Below are 10,458 nucleotides of genomic sequence, written 5' to 3' on the forward strand. Positions count from 1 at the left end.
AAAAAAAAAGCTTTTCAATGAAAAATATGACATTCTTAATTACAGCAGAAACACTGAGCACTCCTATAATGCCATCATGACTCACTTTAACAAGGTAATCAAAAGGGTACATGTTTTCATTCCTTTTTAAAAATTGCCAACAGAACAGCTAAGCAAACTATTTTGCTGATGCTTAATATGTCAGTGATTAAAAATCAGACCTGAATATCTGCAGTACCAAAATGATGATTTGAAAAAGATCGTGATTATACCTTGATAACAGAGGTTTCTGAGGGTGAGTTTGTGGTGAAGGTCAAGTTACGGAAATAGTTGCAAAGACAGGGAAGGCTTTTGCTGACTTGAATGAACTGTCAGTAGATTTCCAAAACTCTAGACAAACTATTTTATGCCTATTTTCTTCTTAGCTTGATTCATGGCTTTTCCACCTACTAAATGTACAACTCTATCAACAGAAGTCTCTTTTTCATAGAGCAGTTACAACACTGGCATGTAGTGAATACTCTCTCTTATCACAGTACACCAATTCTTATCATCTTTTATGGGTTACAAAGCCTATCTACCTGAGCATCCAGCCTTTGGAGATATATATATATTTATATATATATTTAATGTAATTTATTTCTGCAAGAGATTGAATTTTAGAGGTCTTTTTTTTCATTTTTTCTACTGACAGTCAGTTAAAAAGTAAAAGATCTGGGTGTACCATGTATTAGAAACAACACTAGGTACTGTAAAGAAACAGTTCCTCTCAGAGGAGCCACCTCCATTTTAAATGCTTTGGGGGAGGCTTTTTTATTATTATTATTATTATTTTATTTTATTTTTATTTTTCCTTGATTGTTTTGTCAACCACTCAAATGCATTGATAGTTTGAGTTTCTGATCTTGGAGAATATGGGCCTGGCAAAGAGCAAAGTCAGGACTCTGAACTTCATGAGAGCGGACATCCATCTTAGAAATTAGTGGATGGGATCCCCTGGGATACTGGCCATAGGGATATAAGAATGGAACAGAGCTGCAGCGCTTTATGGACGCTTTTCTGAGAGCAAGAGCTTGCAGGAAAGGCAGGAATCCTGCATGGCTGAGCAAGGACCTGATGCTCAAATTGAGAGAAAATAAGAAAATGTACAAGCAGTGGAAACAGGGAATCTTGGCCTCGAAAGAATACAGAGGGCAGCCATTTGGTCATGCAGAGATTGGATCAGGAAAGCCAAAGCACAGATGGAACTGAACTTGCATCATAAATTGTTCTTGGAATGAATAACTTAAATGTGAAAAATAACAACTAGGGGTTCTGCAGGTCAAAGAGGAGTAGACACAGGCTTTAAAAGGCATAGAGAAGGCTGAGATACTCAAGTTATTTGCCTTCACTGGCAACTGGGCTTCCCATACTTCTCACAACCCTGAACCTCTAGATGAGGCTGGGGGAACAATATCCCTCCCAGTGTAAGAGTGAAGCAAGTCAGAGACCACCTCGTGAGGCCGTACAAGTTTGCAGGGCGATAACGTGCATCTCAGGGTTCTGAAGAAACTGCCTGATGTGGTTGCCAAACCATTCTCCAACATATTTGAAAAGTTGTAACTGTGAGGCAAAGTCCCTGGTGACCATTAAAGGAGACCAAAAAGATCTGGAGAGACTTGAAAAGTGAGCCCATGTGAACCTAATGAGGTTCAATAAGGCCAAGTGCAAGGCATTGCACTTGGGTTGAGGCAATCCCTGGCATGCACACAGACTCAAAGAAAAACTCCATGAAAGCAGCCCTGTGAAGAATGAAGCAGGGGTCCTGGTGGACAAGAAGCTGGATGTAACCCAACAGTGTACACTTGCAGCCTAGAATGCCAACAGTATCCTGGGCTGCATCAAAAGAGAGATGGCAACAAGGAAAGGGAGGTGATTGTTCTCTACTCTGCTCACATGAGGCCCCATCTGGAGTACAGCATCCAGGCCTGGGGCCCCTGACACAAAATCAGTGCAGAGCTACTGGAGTGGGTCCAGAGGAGGGCCATGAAGAGAAGAATGAGGAAATTTTGATTTTTTTTTTTTTGATTGTTAACGTATAGCTTGACATTATCACTGCTAAGGCCACATCTAATAATTGCATACTGATGTCTTCACTACCAACACAAGGATTGCAGTTGGCTTGTATAAGTGACACGATTGCATTTTAGAGAGAAAAAGTGCTGCTGGTTGTGGTTATTCTTATATCTTTCAAATAGAAACGGATATTTCAGTGTTTTCTCAGGCCTTCATTTTACTAGAAAGCTCTCCAAAACAAGAATCGTTTAAGTCCTATTATTATCTATGTATTCTAGCCAGAAGTCTTAGTAATGTTCCAGTTTTTGTTCTTCGTGTTTATTATTGTATACTTCTTAGTAAAGTAGCGTCTAGCAGCAGTGTAGATACGGGCCCTGAAAAATAGGCAAATGTTTATTTAACCCATAGTAAATGCATATGTGCATGGATGTATTTGACTAGTTTTGATAAATTAATCTTCATCTTTAAATTTAGTGTGACAGAAGATACTCTAACCACATAAGCACAGCATCAGTGATAGAAGTAATTGTTACCCAATACCAGTGGTCCATCCAAACTTGGTTTAAGGTTATTCAAAGCATAGAGGCATAGTCCTAATATCCATTTAATCCTCAGTCTTTCTGCTGGAATTAATAATAGAGCTGTCCATTTGGAGAACATTTTTTGTGGTTTAAGTTCTTTCTCAGCAGGACTCAGTGCAAGGTTACAACTATTTTCATACAAGTCAGAGAACGCTTATCAGAATAGGGCAATCATGGCAAGTGTTGGGGGTGTTGTGCAGAACTTTAGAATTCTCCCTGGTGGAAACACTTCTGAAATAAGTCCAGTGACTGTCAGCATAGATAGGGAATAAAGCTGGCCTCATTTGGACCCTAGTGAAAATACAAATATGAAAATACAAATATAAATAGATTCCCCCCTACCAAGGAATAAGCAGAATTCTACTAATTCTAGCTTTTTCCAACCAAAGATAGTAGAGATTGAATGGGTGAAAGAATACGCTTCACCCACAGTTTGGCCCAGTCAAGCAAGGAAGGGGAAGAGCACTTGGGAGTCCAAGTGATCTGCAATGATGGAAGACTAGTTAAACCAGTTCAGTGTCCAAATTTTCATCGGTGTGTAGTTCTGTAATTGGGAAGGTTGAAAATTAATGTAAAATCTAGGGTTTCTACTATAGGATCCATCTACCCCTGCTGCAATTATGCAACAATTACTTTTAGTTCACCTAGCAGTGGGACAATAGGAGTGAAACTGTAGCAGTGCAGACATTGAGTTCTGCTGTGGATGCTGGATAGGTTTGAAGGCTTCCATCAGCTGAGGTTCTGACTGCCTTCTCTGCTGGTTTCATCTCTATAGTGGCTAGAGTAGAATGCAGTGCAAGCAGATGTACTTAGAGCGTAATTCTTCTAAGGCTATTATTGAGGCATAATCCTTCATACCTTATTGTGAGGCATATATCAAAGTTTAGCCTTACAATTCAATCTCAAATACTTAAATAAATAATGCAGTATTTTCATATCTGCTCTTCTTTGTTTGCTTGTTTTTGTTATATTGCCACAGCATAGTGAACTGTGAAAACCACTAGAGGTACTGATTTAAAAAAAAATCACAGTATGGCTATCAGCCACACTCACATTGCTGACTGTGTACAATTATCCAAAACAGTTTTAAGAACATAAATATCTGGGTAGCCTGATTCCCATTTTTTTAGTTAGAGAGAATGAACATAGCAAAGATGCACTGCAGCAGCATGTTATTTTGATTACATTTCTTCTAAAATATATTGTGTATCAAGATCAGTCCCTACTGTTCTGAGCTCATCTGTCTAGTCAGAAATCAGAAGAGAAAAAGAAGAGATGGAATATTAAATGCTTTCAGAAAATGAGGGGGAAAGTGCACTAGCTTTTAAAGTGAAGCAGCATGTATCGTTTCGCCTTCCATTGGCTGTTTATCCAACATCAATACAACACTTTAGGAGCCAAATTACTAAACAAGCTGCCAATTAGGCTTGCAGTCAGCTGGATAGATTAGTGGCTAAGAGAGGCAGATACAAGATTTTCATCTCTTGAGCCAATTACGCAAGTGAATTACCATCCACAATACTCCTTGGAAGATTTGAGGTAGAAAGACTGACTCTGCTGTGATAGACGTAAGTGAGATCCAGGGTAGGGGGTAAGGGTTAGCAGGCCATGTATTGCAAAAATTACCCAAGCAAAAAGAGATCCTTCTAGGAAAGGATTTAAAGGATTTAAGGCTGCTGAGAGCGATAGAAAAGGAAATAATAGTTGTGGAATGCTCTGCAAAGGCAATGCTGTTCTACTCACAGGTCTTAATCATATAAAAGAAAGATGAAAGGCCAAGACTATATTTCTGTACAGTGTCATTTTCTCAGAACTGTTTAAAAAAAAAAACAACATTTTCTTAACATCACAAAAGTTCAATGGCCAGAGATGAAATTACTTCAGTATGCCTTAATTTGCTTCTTACAGCTTAAAAATAAAAACAGTAGTGCTTTTTAAAATAAGAGTTATTTAAGAGGTTGAACCTAGCTGTATTCCAATTTTATTGACACATATTTAAACTAAGCATGCTTGATATTAGTCTTACCCAGAAATTGGACCTTACAAATAAATATTTTCACAATTATGGTTGATAGGGTCACAGTTCCTTTATTTTTCTAGAATACATGATAACTTAATTGGTGAGCTTTTAAGTATTTTAGAAAAAGCTTTTAGCAAATAAAATGTATCTGTCTGATCAAAACTATGCTTAGGCTCATTTGTTTCCTGCAGAGGAGCATTGTTTCTTAAATATGAAGCAAATTTAAAACCTGAACTTTTGCAAGCTGTTGTATCCAAAAATGATTAAACAGATGTGGAGCCTGCAGCAGCATTAGACCTCTGATCTGATTTCAGCTTACAGATGGAATTAAATTAATTCATGGCAATCACTGTAAAATCAAGGGTATGGCACTGAATGCTAGTGTACTGTTTAACCAGGACATACCTGTCTCAACAGCTGTTAAGAAAAAATTGCATACCTTTATTTTCATTAAAACTTGCCTTTAATAACATCATAAATATCATATCAAAAATTACATAAATGTGATGTTTTTTGGTGTTTTTTTTTTTCTCTTCATAGGTTTGTTTCTTTCTTATCATATTCCATGTATGTAAGGTCATATGCATAATAATTGTAGACCTTGAAGTGTGTCTATTCATATGCACAAATGTTTGAGGGGAGGGCTTTTTAAAATTATTATTCTGGCTGCCAGCATTGCTAAGTGAAGGGATGCAAGTGGAGGAATTTGTAAGTACTATCTTCTCATCAAGCTACTACTGTTCCTCAGTATTAGCTCCTCACTTGTGTAATGGTAACTACTCCTGCATATAGACTTCTCATCTGAAAGTTCAGGAACCAAATTGTTATATAATTGAGTCATTTTCAGTCTGTAAAAAGAAAAGACTCTACATAGAGGATTCCAGCAAATTATTAATACAGAAACTTCCTCGTAACTCATGCAACCCCACAAAGCCCCATACAGCAATAAACTTTGAAAAATGCATCCCTTCTCTTTTGCTTAATCTGATTTTGTATAGTTATGTTTTGTGGGATGGCACAATGTTGATTTTGTTGATTTTGTTCTTGCTCCTGGGTGGGTCAAGACTGAACACATCCCAGAGGTACCACAGCCCTTTTCAAGGCCAATGTGCTTGGACCATTCTCTCTAAAAGGCCCTACTGGCTAGTCCAAGAAGTGCCCTAGGCTTGAATTAAAAACTGAACTTGAAGATGAATATTACAAGGACAATTACCGATTTTAATTAGAAAATTAATGCCCAGAGCATATGAATTGGGGGTCAGGGAAATAACAAACAGTGTAGTGTGATTTTTTTTTTAAGAGTTCTTTTCGATCATGCAGTGGGTCAAAGATGCAGGGTTGGTTTTATTTTGTTTTTATTTCTGATTGACCATGAGATGGGGGAAAAAGGCAGTTATGAATACAACTACCCATGTTCTTTGATTCAGAAAAAAATTTACATTATAAATTAATATCCCTGCAATTCTTATTCATCGTTTGAGAAATTTAAGACAGACATAGAAATGTTTATATAAAAACTGACTATACTGCAAATGATTTGCATGTATTAAACTTTTTCAAAATTGAAATAAAAGCTATTCATATTTACATTATTTACATGAAAGAGTAATTAGTCAATGTTCATGCCTATAACATAGGCAAGTTGTGTGGCTTTTTGGTTTTGCTTTATTATTGCTGCTGTACAAAGCCTCCAAGCACATTACCCTTTGGACAGTGCATGCTGCTTGATTGTTTGCCCAAAAGGAAGCGTGGAAGCCAAGTTTATGGTAGTTTCTGCTCTCTCTTTTTGTTGCAACTTGGCAAAGTGTAAGAATGAAACAGAAGGCTTGAGGGCAGGCCTTGGTGTTCTAATAGGAAATAGAAGTATATTCAGTAGGGAAAAAAAACAATTTTTATATGCATTTCTGATGTACGTATGCCTGTTGAAACAAAAAGAATTTTCCTGTCAGTTGCAGAAAGGAAACAATGTCGCAATGAGCAACATTAAAAAAAAAATAGAATTACAAAATAGCAACATCCAATTATTTAACTATATCATGGTACAGATTGTTTCTTTGTGCATTTTTTTGTGAAGTTGCTCTGGATTTCTTGAGAATTAATGTTCAAGTACAAAGGTATGTATTTTACAGGAAAAATTATGTCGGTTTCCTTTCCCCCCAAATGGACTAACAAAAAGCTGTGTATTTTGACTCAAGCTGTGCCTTGCATGCCAGCCCAGCAGCATTTGTCTTTGTCTAAGCAGTATTATGAATGGTTTAGTATTTCCAATACTTATATGTCATGAAATATACTCTTATCTTTGTTTTTCTTGCTTGACGGATCTCTTGGATCTTTCTTTCCTTTGAAGTTCACTTAATTGTTCCATGGCTACTGAAAACCACATGCCATTTCTTACCATGAGTTGCTGTGAAGAGTGAACCAAAACAGGCTTCCAGGATTTTACCTGTGAGGTTTACCTTTGCTTTTGTTGAACCGTTGCCTTTCTTCTTTTTGTTTTTTTGACCTAGAAAGTATAACTAAGAAGGTTGCAAAGCCTGTGTTGTGTATGCCAGGCAATGTCAGGGACTTGACTGTATGAAAATTGCCTCTGCCTGTGGGGGCCTGAAAAGAAAGGAAGTCTTGGTCATTGAATTCTGTGCTGGTCAGTTCAAGGGAAACCCTCTCGGGGATGAGAGTCTGCTGACTTAAAAGCCTTTTTTAAGTCTAGCATTAAGCATAGCTTCAAACTAGTATTAAAGAATGCTTTCTCTCAGTGCATTTCCCTTTTTCTTTGACTCGAAGACTGAGGTACTTGGAAGCTGCCTACCTTTTATGTAGCCACTGTTTTGCTGAATCTAAACGGATCTGTAGTGAATTGTGTTTGAGTACCATAAATTCATCAACTCAGTCACCATAATGCGCCTCTTCTTTTGAACCTCTGTCTCCCTGTGGGGTTTCCCCTATGCAGCTTTGCTTTTGTTTTGTGGGTGTTAAATGAGGCTTTTCAGAAGTACTTGTTCAACTTTTGTTTTGTTCCTATTTAGTAAGCCAGCTTCTTGTCTGATAAATTCTTGATTGAAGACAACATAGCCTTCAAAAACAAAACACCATGGACTCCTCCTAAAATATTTTTCAGAAAGTAGCAGGCCAGAATGAGCATGTAAAAAGTTAAGCAGATAATGTCTAGAATTGGGCATGTGGTGGGTTTTGTTGTTCTCTTGTCAGGGGGAAGGAGCATGCTGTACAAAGATAAAAACAAAAACCAACCACCTACATGCACTAGCTTGTGCTAGCTTAAAAGTTCATTCTTAAAATTTTGTCTTTTGTAACGTCATAAGAATCGCTGTAAATTCTTGAAACTAATATAAATTGTATTCCTGATGCAAGATAGACACATAAGGGAAGTTACCCATGTGTCGTTTCCAGAAGTCTATCTTGAGGAGCTTGGAAGCCTGGAGAAAATAAATTGCTTTGTTATTTAACATTCATATTTCTTTTTGCTATTTTCATAAGAAAATGAATGTTATATTACATTTTGCAATCTTGAAGGTCTTTTCTGTAGAGTATGTGAAACTTTCTACAATTGTGTAGGAAGAAGCCTGTAAACAGCATTAAATGTTGTTGAAAATACCAAAAAGTGAACTGGACAATATCAAAACTCTTGTAATTTTAGTAAAGCAGAAACTGAGTAAGGATATAGCTGTATTTCAGAATATTAGACCTCTTGTCTGTATTATAATCTCTATAGAAGCTGCAAGTGTTTAATCAGAAAACATTTGTAGTGTTTATTGAAAGTGATCTTCTTGAGCATTGATAATATTGCTGAGGATGGATAGGTGGCCATGATAGTATGGTGTGTCTCAGCTTAATAATTGTGTAGGTCAAGACATTTGTGTAATCTAGCCCTTTTATTGGTAGACTCGAGCATATGATGCATATTCTTCAAGACTGATGTAAAATCCACTGTATTGGAATAAAAAGGATCAACAACAGTGTTTGTCACACTTAAATAATGAGTAAGTCTTTAGAAATATCAAAAATAAAGCCGTAGGTTGTATTATTTGGAACTCATATGCAGTCAGGAGGTCAACATATGCAAAGACAGCCTGTTCTAGCAACCTATTAGATGAATTAGGAGAATAGAAAGAATTAAAGCTTTAAAGGAGATTATCCTGCTTTTCTCCACATGGCAGGCAGTGCTGATTAATGCTGTGTGTTTCTTTAATCTCAGGGTTTGTAGGTGAAAACACCCAACCAATCCCAGAAAACAACATTGGAAATCGAATGCTTCAGAGCATGGGCTGGACTCCTGGCACTGGCCTTGGACCAGACGGGAAAGGGATAGCAGAGCCAATACGAGCCATCCAGAGACCAAAAGGACTTGGACTTGGATTCAGCTGACAGAAATGCACTTTGGCTGCCAAGTGAAAGTAAAGATTGAAAATAATTTAAAAAGACAAGAATTGCAAACTTGTATTATTTGTTATGATCAGCAAATCCAGTTGTTCTTCTCTCAAAGATCACTGAAGCCTGTGTGCTTCACATCAGCTACTCCAGCTGCAAGTACAGCCACAGTGACAGAACGGCGTTTGAATCTAATTTTACAATGGTGCTACAATTTACAAACACTTGTATTTTTTTATTTCCTCTGGTCTTAAAGTTTGTATTAAGTAAAAAATTCAGTGTATTTGCTTCTTTTCATAGAGCCTTCTGACACAGCAGATTTTAGTATATAAGCAATTTTTTTTGTAAGTATAATTTCATCTCAAGAGCCTTGATAAGGTTTGTCAAGGAAAATTGAAGTTTATATAGTAATTGTGTTTTCCCCCTTTTCAGGCCAAGTTTCCAAACCTGATATTTCTAGTGTTTAACAGTATTTGAGGATAAGCTGTCATTTTGCCTGTAAGATATACATGTTTTCTGCTGGAAGGTGATATGTTATACAATTTTGTATAAGAGCGTGAAAAATGGTTTTGTCATCATAGGAATGCCATTTCAACATCATTATCTGGCAATGTATCACTGTCTTCCACGTTCAAGCTCAAAAGTAAAGCTTTTATACTTGTTTTTACATTTGCAGGATTATCTTTTTTCAGCAGATATTTTAAAATTTTTAAGTTTATTCTAAGTGTGGATATCTCTTTATATAAATAATCCTTAATGTGTCTACACTTAAGGATATATTTCAACTTTGAACCAGAAAGTTGTATTTTAAAGATGCCCCTGTCAGTGTTAATATGCTGGGATTTGGTATTTTAAACAATGCAGTGTTCAACATTTGTTTTGTGATTGTGCTGGTGCCAGTGAGCCACAATGTTTAAGGAACATAAAGTAACTGAAAAAGGACAAGAAGTGAGATTAGGATGAAGGAAAGGAAGGAAAAAGATAGCTTCTTAAACATCGAAGCTAGCAATTTAAAATCGAGAAGGGTCATTAAGTGTTTTAATCAGTATCCTAATGTATCTAATATCAGCAGTAGTAATTTCATTAAGCAGCAACCAATCAAGCTCCCAAGGCACTATTGGTCTGTAGTATAAAACAAATTCCACTTTAAAATTGAATGATAGGGCTGAAGAAAACGGTTGTGCAGATGGACTAAGGAGAAAATATTGCACCTGCTGTAGTAGCTAGAAATATTTACTTTGATTGCAGAGGGAACAGGATTTGGTTCTTCAGTTTCTTTTCTTCCCTGTCCTTGCTACCAAATTGCTTAGAAAAATACCTTAAAGATGATTGCAAAGATAATTCCTGAGAATAACAGGAGTGCAGCCTCCTTCATGTGACTGAAACATAGTGATGAATTTTAAGAACTGTTTTTTTCACTGATCTTTTTCTTTCAAATTC

At 36.8% G+C, this 10,458-nt stretch overlaps 1 protein-coding gene across 1 annotated transcript in view; it reads left to right on the forward strand.

Annotated features, from left to right (window-relative positions):
• Window positions 1–10,452, forward strand: part of GPATCH2 (G-patch domain containing 2) — a 102,340-nt gene extending 91,888 nt beyond the window's left edge. Inside the window, 1 exon segment of the mRNA XM_010706699.3 lies at window positions 8,846–10,452. Coding sequence (XP_010705001.1) covers window positions 8,846–9,015 — 170 coding nt within the window. The 3' untranslated portion in view covers window positions 9,016–10,452.
• Window positions 10,453–10,458: the final 6 nt, after the last annotated feature.

The sequence above is a fragment of the Meleagris gallopavo genome, chromosome 2 (genome assembly GCF_000146605.3).
Source record: "Meleagris gallopavo isolate NT-WF06-2002-E0010 breed Aviagen turkey brand Nicholas breeding stock chromosome 2, Turkey_5.1, whole genome shotgun sequence".
NCBI lineage: Eukaryota > Metazoa > Chordata > Aves > Galliformes > Phasianidae > Meleagris > Meleagris gallopavo.